The 16515-nt window shown below is 70.0% G+C and overlaps 1 protein-coding gene across 1 annotated transcript in view; it reads right to left on the bottom strand.

Annotated features, from left to right (window-relative positions):
- Window positions 1–1794: 1794 nt before the first annotated feature.
- The window catches only part of ANKRD55 (ankyrin repeat domain 55), a 41682-nt gene continuing 26961 nt past the window's right edge, over window positions 1795–16515 (bottom strand). The window contains 8 exon segments of the mRNA XM_045839883.1: window positions 1795–2344; window positions 4161–4253; window positions 5539–5791; window positions 5793–6207; window positions 7346–7513; window positions 10807–10991; window positions 11800–11928; window positions 15551–15611. Coding sequence (XP_045695839.1) covers window positions 2253–2344; window positions 4161–4253; window positions 5539–5791; window positions 5793–6207; window positions 7346–7513; window positions 10807–10991; window positions 11800–11928; window positions 15551–15611 — 1396 coding nt within the window. The 3' untranslated portion in view covers window positions 1795–2252.

Below are 16515 nucleotides of genomic sequence, written 5' to 3'. Positions count from 1 at the left end.
GGAAAAATAAGTGACAAAACCAGAAAAAAAACCATTTCCTAAGAAAACAGATTTTTAAAAGTTGTGTGCACACTGGGTTTACCGCACCTCCGATGCGGTCAGTGAAATACTGGCTGAGAGCGGACCCCCCCCCCGAGCCAGCCGGGCGCCCCGGGGGCCAGAGGGCCGCGCTCCACCCACGGAGGTGGGGGCAGGTGGGCGCCGCTTCCTCGCAGCTAAGGAAGGTTCTGGAAGGAGCCCGGAGGGAAAGGCCCGGCACGAGAGGATTCTCGGCGTGTGGGTGTAGGTGCACCTGTGAGAGGTGAGGCTTTGTCCACAGCTGCGCCCGGGGGGCCCTTCTTTTCTTTTCTCTTTTTTCTTTTTCCTTTTTTCTTCCCCCTCCCCCTCCCCCGCCCCTCCCAACTGCTGTGACCTCTCAGCTCTCCACTCGGCAGGGGCAAGCCAGGGCCATTAAACGTGCACGTGGGCCTGAGTTTTGGTCAGAGTGGGGACTTGTGGGATCAGTCAGGCCCTCCCGCCCTCCCTCTCCCCGGCGGGCAGGAGGGGTGCGTCTCTCTGCCCCCTGGAGCCAGGCGTGGCCACGTGACTCAGGCTGGCAAACGGGACCCTGCAGGCGGTGACGAGGCCGTCTCCCGTCTCCCGAGCGCGGGTCACCGAGGAAGTGCGTGGTGAAGCGGAACCCAGCCGGCCGCCCGGCGCCCGGGGCGGGACGTGGGCGGTGAACGGGAAGACGAGCGTGTCGGCCCATGAGGCTGGGGGGCTGTTGCTCAGTGACGCCCCCCCACCGACACTGCGGGCCGTGGAGGGCAGGCATCCCCTCGTGGAGGGGCAGGTGCAGAGGCAGCCAGGTGAGGCAGGGGTCGGCCTCACGGACACGAGGAGAGAGTCTTCCCAGACGGAGCGCAGCCCGGCCTGGGCGCTGTTCCTCCTCTCCCTCCGCGGCGGCACCAGGACCTGCCCGCCGCACTCGGGGCTGCCTGGCGGGGGAGGCCGGGCCCCAGGCGCCCCCGTCCCGTCCCTCCGTCAGACACCCGCCGTCCACACGGGGCCGCGTGCCATACCCTCTCGTGGTTCCCTCCCCCATCTCTCCCCCTGGCCCCCTCCCCCTCCCTTCCCTCTTCCCTGAAAAACGAGAGGAACAGCCAGGTGCCTGCTCTGTGCCAGCACCGCACGGCTCTCTGGAAGGCAAAGCCCGAGGGCTGTGGTTGGGCCTCGGAGGAATTTCTGTCGCGTCTGAGCTCCCGGACCAACCGGCACTGCCGACGGGACCCGGCGAGCACTGCCCTCGGCCGGGCGCACAGAGTGAGCGACACACGGGCTCCAGGCACCCGGGGGTGACTCTGAGCCTCCGCAGCTCAGCCCCGGGCTGCAGCCCAGCCCGGACAACACGCAGACGCCCTAGCGTCCTAGCGGGGAGACCCGCAGTCTGCACGCGCCTGGCCGAGTCACAGCTCTGGGAGCGCCGGGAGCGGGCCACACCGTCTCTGCAGACAGGGAAACGAGGGGTTAAACGTGCAGAGCGTGTGAGGAATGCCTGAGAGACGCCTGTGCGCCCCACCCTGTGGGCCGAGACGCAGGCCCTTCCAGCTCGCCCCGTCTCCTCGCCACGGAGACAGCCCGTCGGCCCGATGAGGCCCCGCGCGGAGGTCGCCGAGTGACGCAGTCGACCCAGGAACAGCGCCCGGGGCCCGGGGTGCGGCCGGGGGTGAGCGGCGTTAGAAACCGTGCTGCCGGCGGAGGCCGTCCATGGAAAAGCCATAAACTGTGGCCGGTTAAGGAATTTACCACTTTAATTTTAACGACGTTTCCTCGTGACAAGGCAGAATCACACACAACAAGTGCGAAGAACAGTCGCAGAACGTGCTGTTCTGTTTGTCACTCCGCTCGCAGACTCCCAGGAACGGAACGTGAGGTTCCCCCGGGAGGAACAGCAGCCAGCACCCGTCCCACGGCTGGCTGGCCGGGCGGGCGCAGCCAGGAGCCCCGCCGCCGCCGCGGCCTGGCGTTCAGCCCGGCAGGGTGCAGGCCAGACACTCACACACGGGCTGCGGTGAAGGCACAGCAAAGGTTCCGGGGGCTCCTTTGGGAAATGCCGTTATTTGGAACGAAGAGTTTAGAGTTATAAACCGTGAACGGCTTATCGAGGGCGATTCACGAAGTCGGCCTCGGCCCGCACAGACCCGAGGACGGTCCTTCTCGGATGGCAGTCCGTGTCCGTGCACGCGGCCCGGGCTGGCGGGCGGGACCCACGCTCAGTCTCCGTCCCGGGTGGCCGGGCTCGGGCCCCGGTGGCTCGGGATGGCGGGCAGCACCCGGCTGGCGCGCAGAGGCCCTCCGGACAGAACTGCGGAGGAGACAGAGGGGGACACTCTCAGGGCCGGCCCCTCGCCGCGTCCCCCGAGCAGTGGCGGCGGGAGAAGCGGGCTCTTCCCTCAGGAGCGAGGGCAAGTCTGGGGACCGGGTGGGGGGGGGGCTGGCTGCAGGAGGGGGCTGCGTGTGCACGCGTGTGTGTGTGTGTGTGTCAGCTCGCCACACGCGCTAATCCACGTCCAGTTCGCGCAGACACGAGTCAGGCCCAAGAGGGACTGCCGCGCGGTGGGCGGTGTGGCCGGGCAGAGCCCGCTGGGCGGGCAGCTGTGGGCGCCCCGCCAGCACCAGCGCCCGCCCTCCGCCGGCCCCGAGGCTCCCGGGCTCTGCTGTCGCGCACAGTCAGACGTTCCGGGCTTCTCTCGGGAACAGCACCGCCTGCCTCCCTCCCCGCGTGCCCTCCTGGGGCTGAGCCGAGACCCGCGCCTTCCCTTCGCTCCTGACACGCGGGGCTGGGGAAGGCCGAGCACCTGGGCCCCGCCAGGGACACCCCCTCGTTGGGCCCCCCGAGCCCCGCCAGGGTTTCAGCAGACAAGCGCCTGTCTGCGTTCGGACACCTGAGCCGCGCTTCTGCCCAGACGCGGGGCTGGGCTTGAACTGCACGCGGCGGCTGCGTCCGACCACCCGGAGCTCTCTCCGCACAGACCCCGAAGGGCGGAGGGCCGGGGCCCGGGCTTCTGCGGCGCTCTGCCACCCCGGGACCCCCCTCCCCACCCCCCTTCCCTCTCTGCAGAAACAGAGGGTCCCCCCGAGACGCCCTGGCTCGCTGGGGCCGCCCGGAGAGCTCCGGCACTCGGCCCGGCCCCTGCGCAGCGCGGGCTGGGGCGGAGCAGGCGTTCTGGGCGTTCTGGGCGTTCTGGGCGTTCGCTCTGCGGACGGCTGCCAGTTGTCCGGCGTCGGGCAGCTCCCCCATCCCTCAGCGGCCGCAGTCCGGAGGTGCGGAGGGTGCCTGGGCCTGGGCACGCGTGGGGCCCCGGGGCCGGGGCGGCCGGGACGGGGAGGGAGGAAGGACAGGGAGTCCAGGAAGCTCGCCCGTCCCCGAGGCGGCAGACTCGGCACCCGGAGGGGGCGGTGCTCCCGGCTCCCCCGTCCACTCTGGGAGTCCAGTGACCTCTCTGACCCCGGTCCCCTCTTCCCCGCAGTGGGAGCGGTGAGGGGCTCTGCCCCCGAGGACGGAGTGTCCGGGTGGCGCCCTGGACTCTGCTGGACGACGAGCTCCCCGGCTAACACCCGCAGACGCTCCAGCAGGGAGGTCACCGCTGGGTAGAACCCACGGGTGTTTTGCACTAGGAGACAGCTTTGTGTGCAACATAACGGAGGTCGGTGACGCCAGGAGCACCACCTGTGATGGCAGGCTCCGGTGGACCGCTCCTTTCTGCGGAGCAGCTCCGGCCGGCGGACGCGCAGGGCACAGACCCTCCAGCTGCCCGTCGTGGCAGACGAGCCCCCGCCGAGGGGCCGACCTGAGGGGGGGGGGTTTCCATGCACCGTCCACGCACGGGAGCAGGGACGCGCCGGACACGCCGTCCGTGCGGTCCCAGCAGGAACACCCCCCCTCCCCCCCGCCCAGGGGAGGGAGCAGCTTTCTGGTGTTTGTTTTTAAAACCGAGCATCGCTGAGAAGGACGACGCCATAAGGACTGTCTCCGTCCTGTCCTCTTCTCCTGAGACTTACAAATGCGGGCACGCCCACCTGACAAAGGACGGTAAACCGGAACCGCCCTCGGGCGTGCCCAGACGCGCCGACGCCCGCCCGGGACGGGACGTTCCTGCAGGGAGACGCGCGGGACTCACATTTCTGGTCGGGCAGCGGGGCCAGGCTGTGCCGGCTGAAAGCAAGGTCCCTGACTGTGGCTCTGTCTGGGGACAGGTGGTGGCGACTCTGCCCTGAGGACAAACACATTCGCATCAGCCGTCAAAGGGCCCACCAAGTGCGGGTTAGAAAAGGCAGCACGGGAACCGTGAGCGTGGTTAGAGACCACCCCGGTGACGGCGCTGATGACGGAGCGTGACAGCCACACTTCACTGGATTTCTGCTGTGTGCCCCTCGCTGTTTAAATAGGAGGAGAAGGTATCAAAGGCACTTGGGAATGCACTAGTTTAAGTACAGTCTTAAGGCCAAGCCCAGCGGGCCACCCACACTCTGAAACTTCCAAGGCTGGGAAGCAGAGCAGGTCATAACGTGTCACGTGGCCGTCAGGGCCGAGGTGAGCGCGTGGGTGCTGGGCGGGACGTGTTCTCCCAGCGCGGGGCCCCTCGGCCCCGGCCGGACGCGGGACTCGCCCGAGGGGTCAGGGAGATACCGCCGCCCAGGCCGGTGGAGCGGGCATCGTAGACTGGGATTTGGTCTCTGAGTCACACCTCGACTCGGACCCCGACGGCAGCCTGCCCCCCCGGGCGAGTTCCGCGGCACTTTCTCCCGCTTTTCCAGACGAGGAAACCAAGGCTCAGGGAAATGGAGTGACGGCATGTGAGTGGCCGAGCCAGACGGCGTGGCTCAGAGCCCTGGGCCACAGGGACCCTGCCTCCTGATAAATGAGGGTGACAGACGCTCGACAGACACCCAGCGAACGAGTGCGTGACCGAGCCCTTCCCATGAAAGCGCCTCGCGACCTCGCGCCTCAGCCCGGGAGAGAACCCGCTGAGTCAGGGCGCGGCCAGGCCGGCAAGGCCGTCCACGCCCCCGAAGGCTCCCGCGCAGGCCTCGGGCTCCAGGGACTCAGCGGCCCAGAATGGCTGCCGGTGACCGGCACTCAAAACGCTGGGAGAGGCCAGACGGCGCCTGCTCTCCCTGAGGGCACTGCATCCGGGGGCTCGAGAAAGAAAGGGGGCGTTTCCCGGGCTGGGTGGCCCCGTGGTTGGAGCGTCGCCCCACACGCCCAAAGGCAGCGGGTTCGATCCCCGTCGGGGGGTGTGTGTACGGGAGGCAGCGGACGGAGGGCTCTCTCTCACGTCAGGTCTCTCTCCCTGTCTCCTCCCTCCCTTCCTCTCCCAGGTGCGTGCACATGCCCTCCAGGGAGGATCAGAGACCAAGAAATGCACGCAGAAGATGACCCACCACCATTTTCCCCTGCCCCGCCCTCCCGGCGGCTGCCCCCCAGCCCCTCCCCAGACGGGACCCCGGTCTCTGAGCGGCTGCCGGGAGTGAGGGCGGAGGGAGCCTGCACCTTACCTGCCCACGGGCCGTGCAGCTGAGGGAGGCGGGCGGGCCCCGGGGCGTCCTGCTGCGGGGGTCTGCCGCTCAGCAGCCGGTCCAGCAGCCTGTCGGCCGCGGCCGCCGGCCACGCCTGGCAGAGCCCCTCGTGGGGGTCGCTGCGCCAGGGGTCACCCCGCGGCGCCTGGCCGCCTGGCCTGCTGTCCTGCTCCCTCCAGCTCTTCTGAGACGGTGGGCCGGCGTGCTGGGGGTCGGCGCCGGGGCCAGGGGCCCAGACCGGCGTGGGCGGGGGCCCTGGGGCAGGCCGTGGGGAAGCCGTTGCCCGGGGCGATGGGTGGGAGGCTCTGCGTTCTGATTGGTGGAAGCCCCTGACGGGCCAGGGGCCTCTTCTCGGGCCAGAGGTATTTCGAGTCCTCAGGGGTCCTCTTTTTGAAGCCGACCATGGGCCCCTGGCCCCCAGGCTGCTCCTGGCAGTTGGAGCCCAGGACGCCGTCAAAGGTGGCGATGATGTCATCGACTTCCGAGGGGGGCTCCCCCCGGTGGGCGTCCGGGCGGCTGTCCTCCGGGGGGGCCCTCTGCCCTTCTCTCCTGCCCTTGCCGAAGATCTGGTGCAGCACGCCGAGACGCCCCCCCTCCTTCTTCCGGGGCCTGCCAGGCTGCTCGGCGGGGCGCCGAGCCGGCTCTGCTCTGTGGAGTACGGGGACACAGGCGAGGTCGGCCAGCGCAGGGGACTCCCCGCCGCAGCCCCTCGGGCCAGGGGGGCACACCCGAGTGACCCACGAGCCCCTCCCGGACCAGCGGTCCCCAACCTGCGTGCCGCGAGTTCTAAAACACACGCTACCAGCTGTGTAGTCAGGGGCCCGGGCCTCTTTTCCCCGAGACTGTCAAATGAAACAAATGACCACAGCTGACAGGACAACAGCCATCCGGTGTGAATAAGTCAAGTCCAGACGGATTTTCTCGTCGGGTGGGCACAGGACATCACGTCCTCTTGGGTGGCCCTCGGGGTCTCGGTGGCCGGTTCACGTGTCGTGAGGCGGACGGAACAGGCCGGGACTCGCTGGCCTCCACAGGAGGGCTTCCTGGGCACAGCCCGTCCCTCCCGCTGAGAGTGGTCCCGGTCTGGTCCCCTCCCTGCTCAGCCCGGGAGGCTGCCCTCCCTGATGTGCCCCAGACGGGGTGTCTTTGCCGCTGGGAACCGCCGGCGCGCCCTGCTCTCTCTTCTCGAGGACGGGCAGGCGCGGGGGGAGGACCAGGTCTCGGCCGCAGAGGAGGCCGAGGGCGAGCCCGGCTGCTCACCAGAGTCAGGAGCCCCCAGGGGTCCGGAGGGGCGGCCCCGGGACCCCAGGAGACCCAGCCGCTCCCCCCTGGGAGCCCGCCCACCTCGGGCCGGCTGTGCCCTGTTTGAGCCCCGGCCCCTGCTTCCACGGAGTCCCCCGAAACACCTCGTGAACACGGAGCCCCAGGGGCCGGAGCAGAGAAGCTGCCTCGGGCACCAGCCGCAGAGGAGGAAACGCGAGGGCCGGAGGTGGTGGGGGGGGAGTGAGCGGCCGGACGGCAGGTGCATCCCCAGGGGAGAGGAGAGAGGTCGGCGCGGCAGCCACACACGCAGGGCTTCCCTGGGCCGCCGCCCCGAGTTCGCCCCTTGGAGACTCCGGTTCTCCTCCGAGGCCGCCGCCGCCCCTCCAGGGCTCGTGGCTGCGTGCAGACGGCGGCAAAGGCAGCCGTCAGGGACTCGCGGGGCCGGCCCTGATGGCGGCTGGCGAATGGGCCGGTGCCCTCCGATGGAGGGGACGAGGGAACGCGCACCCCGAGCCACACTCACCTGCTGTCCCCGGAGAGGAGCCGGACGCAGGCCAGGTGGCCGCCGCGCAGGGCGTAGGCCAGGGCCGCGCTGCCGTGCACGTCCCGCAGGCCGTCGTCCACGCCCAGGTCCAGCAGGGCCCGCACGCAGGCCGCCTGCCCGGCCGCCGCCGCCCAGTGCAGGGGTGTCCTGGGGGCCCGGGGGGGAGGGGACACCGGTGTGTGAGCACAGGCCGGGCTGGGGAGACACCGGTGTGTGAGCACAGGCAGGACGGGCCCCTGCTCCTTGCGGGAGGGGCGGGCGGCTGGTGAGTGTGGGGACCGCAGGGTGGGAGGGGCTGGGGGGACAGGGCGCGGGCCGGAGTCCAGTGCCCCCCAGCCTTCCGCCTCTGCTGGCCTTTCTGTGCGTCTCCTGGGAGAGGACGGTGGGGGTCAAAGGTGGGGGTCAAAGGTGGGACGCGTTTTAAGGCTCTTCATCCTTCATGCCGCTCTGCCTTCCAAGAAGACGGACCCGACTCGCCTTCTGCCCGACCCGGACCCCTCGGCCAGGCTGGCGGCCGGGGGACGCCTCCCTGGGGTCGTCTCTGGGGGCCCCTTGCTCAGCAGCGAGCCGACCTTCCCAAGCGTGCGCTCAGCCGCCACGTGAGCCCCCTCCCCGGGGTGACTGGCGCCCTTTGGGGCGGGAGAGCCGGTTCTCCCGCCGGTTGGTGAGGGCTCTGTGCACACTCCGTGCATCAGTCCGTCGTCAGACGACCTCACGCGAACAGTTTCTCCAGCCCGTTACCTGACTTTCAAGCTTTCAGTGACCTTCCACCAATTTAGAACAACGACCTCTTTGTTGTTGTCTCTTCCACAACTTTGTGCTTGGGAAGTCTTTCATCAGCCAGGAGGTAAACAAACACTCATCGGTATCGAAACCTTCGTTAAAATGCGAAACCAGCACTTTTTTAATGAAGCGAAAAGAAAAAGCCAGAGACGTGGAGCGAGCCCTTGCAGGCCACACCCCCAGTGAAGGGCTGGCGTCCAGAACGGACACAGGTCTCAGAGCTGGCGCGGAGGTGCAGGCGCCCGGAGCAGACACCCGTCAGAGAAGACGCGAGGGGGTGCTCGGCGCCGTCGGTCCCCGGGGAGACAGATGCAAATAAAACCGCAGGGAAACACACCACCACGTCACCGTGGAAACGGCTCCAAACGGAAACGCTCGCCGGCCCGGGGGACCCCGGCTGCTGGAGCGGGGCGTGGGGGGCCTGGTGTGCGGACACGGGACGGCGTGCTTGGGGGCGCTGCGAAACCAGCTGCTCTCGCACTGCTGACCGCCGGCTCGGCCGGGGCAGCCCAGGGGCGCAGGGGAAGCTCGCCCGGGTTTGCGGAGCGGCACGGGGGGCGTGGAGACTGCACCGCCCAGATGCGCACAGAGCCTGCGGGGCGGCCTGCCGTGTGTGCCCCCGGGCCAGCTCCGCTGCGGCTCCGCCCAGCCCCCTGGGCTTCGGGTCCCAGAGGCCCCGCAGCTCGGGCCGCCTGCTGCCCCGGGACCGGGACCGGTCCGGCCTCAGCTCCCACAGTGAGGGGTGGAGGGGAGGGCAGGGCCTGTGTTCCAGGAATCCAGGAGACCTGCACGCAGAGGCGCGGCGGGGACGGTCGGGGGTGTGGGCGCAGGGACGCGGGGGTCCGAAGCCAAGGACAGACTGACAGACAAGCCCACACTCCCCGGAGAGCCCCGGAGACGCCCAGGGACACACTCGATGGAAGGCCGTCCTTCCTGGGACACGTGAGCTGGGAGTCAGACGGCAGTGGGGCCCCCCCGGAGACGGGCCAAGTCTGGGGTGTTCGACTGTCTGAGCTCTTTCCGGGCCAGGCGCTGCGTGCCGTCCACCACAGGCCAGGACCCCCTTGTTTCAAACACCGCGGATCCGTGACGCGTTTTAACAACCAGGAGGACGCGTTCCCCCTCGTCCTTCTTCACCCTCTTTCGCTTCCTCAAGCCGGTGCTTCCTTTTCCTCCCTTTTCCCAGAGACTTCCTCTCCTCCTGGAAGTGGCGGCGACCGCACTTGCGCAAAGCACCGCAGCCTCACAACGCCCCGGGAAACCCCGTCCCCGCGAGCACCAGCTCCCCGGCTCCAGCGACCACGCGCGTCAGCCCGGCAGCCGGAGAATGAGGAACCAGAGAGGGCGGGGCGCGGGGCGCAGGTGGCCCGGGGCAGGAACCGGCTCCAGAGATTTCACTTCACCTTGAACTCTCGCGGCCCTGCCCTGCGCACCCCCGCCCGGTTTTACTTCCTCCCCGGGGGCCGGCCGGCGGGGAACTGCATTTTCTCTGCTCAGCGTGGGGCTGCGCGCGCACACACACACACACACACACACACACACGGTGGGAACTGGCCGGCGAGGAGCTGACTCCAGGAGGGTGTGTGTGGGAGCAGGCCGGCCGGCTGTCCCCCGGCCTTCCTGCCCTGCTCCAAGGTCACTCCCTCACCTTCGTCCCCTGGGCCTGAAGCCCTGGTGTGGGCTCACCTGCCCGGGGCCGACCCCCGCTCTGAGGGGCGCCCTGCTGCAGGGACGGGGGGACTCCCCCTCCGACCGAGGTCCGGGGCCCACCCCCTCCCGCCTCCGAGGCCCATGTGCAGCTCAGGCGCCCGCCCCGCGCTGCAGGGTGTCAGGTGCCGGGGGCGCCCTGCACCTCTGAAACCAGAACGGGCAGTAAGTGGCTAGTCCTGCAGGTCAGCCAAAGAGGGTGAGACCCCCCACGCAGTACAGAGCCTTCAACTTATCTTCCACGGTGCTGCCGCTGCTGTCATGTTTCTCTGCTTCCCCTGAGCGGACGGATGCCCGGCCTGGGCAGGTGAGGCCAGCACCGCCGCCGGGGGCGGGGGGGGGCGCTCTGGCGGGTGAGTGTGGGCGCAGGGCCCGCGGGGCGGACGCCTGTGCGTTTGGGAGACGGGGCACGAGGCTCACGCAGCTGCCCCTCGCCCGAGTGGCGTCTCTTCCCTTTCTGGGCCCCGCGTCCTTCTCCCTGCCAACGCCCCCCGCAGGACTCGACACGTAAAAACAACAACCCCCACGGGGCCCGGCCGCGTCCCGGACACAGAGCGCCTGCTGTGCTCCTGCCTGGAGACAAAACTGTTGACGTCGCGACGTGTTCGGGAACGAAGAAAACAGGACACGCGGTCGCGGACGCAAAGGTCACGGGCGGGAGCCAGGTCACGGGCCGGGGGCCGGGCTGCCGGGAGCCCGAGAACTCGGAGCACGTGCGGCGGGTCTCACAGCGCTGTGCTGTGCCGTGCCGGCGTCGCCCCTCACGGCAGCGGCTGCCCTGCCCCGCGGAAACGGGGCGGCCCATGTGGCCGTGAGCACACACGTGCCCACGTGCGAGCTGCCGGCACGGAGCTGTGGCCACACGGGGTGGCCCCTGGGCCCGCCCCCTTGCTGGAGGGGCGTCTGCAGTGGGCGAGCCCGGCCCCGCCCCCCCCGCCCCCCCGCGGTACCTGTCGTCCACGTCCCGGGCCTGCAGGTCGCACGCGGGGACCCCGGCCAGCTCGACCAGCACGTCGCTGAAGCCCGCGGCAGCCGCCGTGTGCACGCAGGTCTTGCCGCTCTCGTCGTCACAGTTGACCAGGGCAGGGCCCTGGCGGTGGCTCAGGATGAGGGCGCACAGCGTCCGGTTCCCGCTCTGCAAGACGGGGTTGGAGGGTGTGTGTCAGGAGCCGTGTGGCCGCCCCCCCAGCACTCTGCCCCCCCCGTCCCCTCCCCCGACCGCGCGTGTCCGGGCCGGCCCCGGTTCTTCCGGTGCGTGTCCCGACACACACACTCCCTTCTGAGACAGTGACCTGGGGGGTCACCAGCCACGGCGGCTGCGCACAGAACACTCTCAGCCCCCTGTGCCCCTCGGCTGCGGAGGGTTTGGGAGGAAGGAGGGGGTCACGGTCTAGACCCTTCGGAGGCCGGTCCTGGAGCCCAGCGTGCCCGTGAGGAGCACCGAGAGAGCAGGAGGGGTGTGTGTGTGAGTGTGTGCGTGCGTGACTGTGTGCTAGTGTGTCTGTATGTGTGAATGCGTGTGTTTATGTGACTATGTGTGTGTCTGTGAATGTGTGTGCCTGTGAGGGGGTGTGTGTGCGTGAGACTGTATGTGTGTGTGAGGTGAGTGTGAAAGAGTGTGTGAATGTGTGTGTGAGTGTGTCCATGTGTGAACGTGAGTGTGTCCGTGAGATGAGTGTGTGAGTGTAACAGCCAAGGCAGGTCCCACACCTGACGGCCCCCAACTCCCCCCCCCCCCATCGACAGGTTTCCTCCCAACCACCAAGGCCGCCCAGTCCTCCGCAGTGACAGGGGTGCTCGCTGCCCGGGTGTGAGCGGAGGGGACAGGGGCACCGGGAACCCCACCGTGTCACACAGAGAAGCCCCTCATGGGCACCACGGCCGCCCCGGGGACCGCCCCGGGCCCCCCGCCCCCGACCCAGGGCGCCGCCGACCGGCCCTACCTGGACGGCCCAGTGCAGGGCCGTCTTGAAGTCCTTGTCCGCCAGGGCCGGGTCGGCGCCCTTCCGCAGCAGCAGCTGGGCGTGCTGGGGCTGGTTGTGGAAGGCCGCCCAGTGGAGGGGCGCCATGCCCTGCGGGGCCAGAGCCAGAGTGGGCGGAGGTGAGGGCGGGCCGCCGGGGGGAACACGGGGGTCACACCCTCTCCCCGGCCCGGGGGCCTCACCGGACAGGCCGCTGCCACCCACTCACCCGCTCCCCCATCCCTCACACCGTCGCCCGGCCCAGACTCATCGCGCCTCTGCTCTGCGCCGGGACACGGGCCGCGGACACCACGGCGACACCACGGGGAGCAAGGTGGACGGGACCCTGGCCCCGCGGGGACTGCTCTGTGGGAGAGGGAGCCGGAGGGACGCACGCCGCGAGCCCTGGCAGGGTGATGCCGGGCAGGGACCGCTCCGCGGGCCTCTGGGGCCGAGAGGAGGAAGCTGCAGGCGGACGGATGGAGGGGGGACGAAGAGGGGGAGGGGGGCCGTGTGAGCGCAGCTGCAGAGGGAGGCCAGGCTGCCCCGGGCCGTGGGGCGGGGCCCCCACCCCGCGGAAGGCGCTGGGCGGTTGCTCTGAAGGCACCGGGAGGGCAGCACCGGGTGCCGAGCAGACGCCGGCTCCGCCTGGCACGCGCTGCCCTGCGGAGAGCTAGTCCCACCGTGGCCACGGGAGAACCGGCCCGGACACGGGTCAGTCGGGCCCCAGTTTCTTCTGAGGGCCGGAGGTCGCACACTCCCAGCACCGTTCCGTGGCCCAGTGGACTCCCTAGGGCCCCTTCGCCCTGCCCGCACCTCTCGATGGCACAGGGCAAAGCCGGGACGGCCGTAGGTGGTGGCGGTGGGACGCGGGGCAGAGTGTAAAGAGAGGGGTCCCGCCCCGGGCCCTTGCCCCACCCACGGGGGGGAGGGGAGAGAGGGGCCCCCGCCGGGGTCGGAGAGCAGGGCTGACAGTGTCCCCCCTTAGCCCTCCCTGACCCGGGGGCCTCCAACAGTTCCGGCGTGCCGGATCTCTCTGCACCCGCGGTAAGTGGGGTGGGAGGACTGTGCCTGCTCCCCAGCCTCCAGCTCCGCCTCCTCCGGGCACACAGACGCCGCCTACCCCTGGGCAGGCGTGGCATGACACTGAGACCTGACCGTACCATGTGGCCACTGTCACGGACCCTCTCGGGATGCCCACGTGGTCCTGCGCGCATCTGTCCTTCCTCCCCGACAACGGACTTGGGGGCGCACAGGCTCAAGAACAAGCCAGAACCATGGGACTGAAGAGCCTTCGGTCCTGACTGATCGGGTAGGACAGGGCCATCTGGTCAACCAGCTCTGCCTCTGACGCCGGCAGGACACAGGCAGACACCGTGTCGCGGCCCGGAGACTCGGGACCCGTTGGGGCAGCGGTGAGCCCACGCTGGCAGGTGCTGCTCTGGTTCTCGGCCCACGGAAGAGGAAGCTGGGCCCCGGAGAAGTCCCCGAGTCCGTGGGTGGGCAGGGAACTGAATCCAGGGTGTGGGGTCTGTGGGGCGCTGGGGTCAGGCTCGAAACCCCCTGGCCGGCTCCACGTTCTGCCTCGTTGGACTGTGGTTCGCTCTCAGGTGTCCAGTTCCAGCCACAGAACCCCGAGCCTCTGGAGACGTTCGGACGACATTTCAGGAAACTGGCTCCATGTGGGCAGGGGCGCTGGCCTTCGGGCGGAGGAGCTTCCTGTCCTGACAGTGGCCTGTTCACTCGACGGGACTCGGAACAGCCCGGTGCGCTTCATTCTTAGCTGGCCCCTGGAACCAGAAATCTGGTCTCCAGAGCAGCAGCCTCCCCTTGCCACTGGTGCGGGCTCTCCCCCCACCGGTGCCGGCCCCCCGCTCCGCGTCCCCAGGCCCAGGACGGAAGGCGCCGGGGGACAAGGCGGGCGCCGGGCTGTCTGCCCCCAAGGCTCCCTGGAGCGCCTGTTCAGAGGACAGACGACTTCTCCTCGCTGTTCCCGTGCGTGTTCCGCTTCTGTCCGACTTGGCTTCACTTTTTAAAACCGCGTGCACGGGACAGAAAGGCAGAGCAGGGCTCCTGCTCTGCGGAAAACGGGCTCGTCTGACGCGGTCCCAGCCCCCGAGTCACCCACGGAGCCCGTCGGCGTTTCCGGCGAGAGCTGCGAACGGGGCCGCGGCCGCTGCGCGGGTGCAGGGACCCTGCGACGTGAGACCCCACCACAGGGCGCAGTGCGGTTGTGAGCCAGCCCGCGGCTCCGAGCGGGCGGTGCCTGGCCGTCTGGGGGCCCTCGTCCCCTGCGCACCCGCCGCTGGGCGGCCGGAGCTGCTGTCTCCAAACAACGCCCTCCCCTCCACACAGATTACAGACAGACAGACAGACACGCAGCCCAGCTCCACCCCCGCTTCAGCCACGGAGCGGGGTGGGGTGGGCATGGCCGATGTCGGTGGCCCCCTGCCTGGGGCCCAGGACTCTCTGTGTCCCCCCACTAGTCCCCAGGACGGCCCCGGCAGCGCCCAGGTATTCCCCCCTGAGCCACCGGTGGTGTCAGGTGGGGCGCCGAGACGCAGGCGGTGGGGGGGGGCTGTTGACCGAGGCCGCCGACCAGCTCCGTGGCGGGGCCGGGTTCGAGTCCCGGGTCTCTCCGACGCAGACCCCGCCCCCGGCTGGCTGGCTGTCACTTGGGAAATGAGCTCAGACGCTGGGAGAGGCAGGCGGGTCTCCGTGGCCGGCCTGCGCACCCCCCGTCTCCGGCTCTGGCGTCTAAAGCAGAAGCCGCGCACGGTGCCCCCCCCCCCCCCCCGGCGTCGGCCTCAAACCGCTGAGGACGCGGGCGTGGACGCAGAGTGTGGCCGCCCAGTCGGGAGGGCCCCCCTCGCCCCCGACCCAGGCTCCGTGCGTGCGACACAGGGACTTCCTGCCGTGGCGGCCGGCCCAGGCCGGCGGGGAGGAGGCCGGCCACAGAGGGCGGGAGGGAGGTGAGGCCCAGCCCGGTGGGGGCCGCGCCCCGGCCCTGCCCGCTGTGCACAGCCAGCCGGCCAGCCGGCTCCCGCGGCCACGGTGCCCCTTGGCATTAGGGGCCGACGCACTTTCCTTGCTGTCAGACTTGCTTCACGTCATATTGCGTGTTCGTAGCACAGGGCGGCCACACCGAGCACATGCTTATAACACGCTTCACTAAAAACCAGGCGTTTGTGCTGGGTTTCTGGGGCCCGTTAAAGGGATCCGGCTGGCCCTGGCCGGTCAGTCCCGCTTCTGGAACGAGCTAAGCAGCCCCCCGGCCCCCGGCGTCGGGCCTGCACCTGCCCAGGACGGGGCTTCTCGGAGGCCGGCACCGGCTGTCTCTGCAGCAGGAATGCAGCAGCCGCGGCGGCTGCTGGCGCTCGGAAGGAGGGCTCTGGCCCAGGAGGCCCCGGGGTCGCTGTCTCTCCGACACCTCTGACACCGGTCCCTCCGTGTCAGCAGGCCGCCCGTGCCCTGGGGACTCAAGAGGACGGGACGGGGCCCGTGCGGGTCTCTCGGTGCCCGGGGACAGTCACGGCACCTCAAGGGGGTGCTGAAATACCTAATGCCACAGCCCCTCTGGGAGAAGCTGCCCATAGCGGCCCCCGTGGGCGGACAGTTCTGCCCGAAGGTCCTGGCAGCCGGGTGAGTGGTTCCGGAAGGCCTTCCTCTCCACCCCCCCCGACCCCCTGCCCCCGTGCGCAGTGGCCGCCGTCCCCCCCGCGGGCAGGCTCACCTCGTTGTCCTGGTGATTGACCTCGCTGAGGCTGGACTGCTGCACCAGGACTGCCAGGAGCCTGGAGGGAGAACCAGAGGGGGCTCCAGGGGGCGGCCCGTGCGGTCAGCGGGGGCCGGGAGAGGAGGGGGTGGAGGGACCTCCACGTGAAGACGCCCCTCCCCCACCCTCTGTCCGATCGCTCGGCGGCCGGGGAGCCGGGCAGCCGGGCGGCGGGCACTGAGCAGCTGGCAGGACGTGGTGGTGCCGCCGCCGGTGAGCCCGGCTGCTCGGGTTCCTGGGTTCCGGGAGGAGGAGGCCGTGAACGTGACTGCGTTCTGGGTGGTGCCGTTCCGCACTTGCCATCACACTCCGCTGCCGGGCGTGTTTCCCTCAAAGCTGCTTTGGGGGGTGGGGGCTGCTGGCTGCCCTTCTCTTCTCTCTCCCTCCCCCTCTTCTCCTTTCTGGCCTCACCCCCCCATCTCTCTCTCGTCTTGTACGCGCACACCCCACCCCCGGCGCTGCCCTGCTCGCCGGCCGGCCCTCGCTGCCCCACCACGCGTCGCCTGGACGGGCCCCCGGGGGTCCCGCTCCCAGCCGCTGCTCCCAGGCTGTCCGCAGCCCCGAGGACGCCTGAGGACACTGGGCCCGCCTCTGTCCTGGCCGCCACACCACCGGCCCTCCCCTCGGTGTTGTCCCCTCAGGCTCTGCCTTCGAGGCCGCCCCGTGGATCTGGGTGCATCTGCTCCCACCCACCCACCGGCGTCCCGCCCAGGCTCCCTGCGGGCGCGTCCTCCTCCTCCCCACCCAGACACCCCGGCCTGCCTCCGAGCCCCGGCCGGCCCCCTCCTTCCTGCCCGCCCTCTCCCTTGCTGGGCTCTCCCCGGCCCTCGTCACTGCCCTCGGTGGGCCCACGGACTGCCTAGTGAGCGGCCACTCACCTCCGCCCCTGGGGCACACGCCCCCGCAAGGTCAGGGCCCCCGCT

Source organism: Phyllostomus hastatus, unplaced genomic scaffold, assembly GCF_019186645.2.
Source record: "Phyllostomus hastatus isolate PE091 unplaced genomic scaffold, TTU_PhHast_1.1 phas_contig_329, whole genome shotgun sequence".
Lineage (NCBI taxonomy): Eukaryota > Metazoa > Chordata > Mammalia > Chiroptera > Phyllostomidae > Phyllostomus > Phyllostomus hastatus.
Note: the sequence above shows the minus strand (reverse complement) of the source record. Positions and strands in the feature narration are given on the sequence as shown.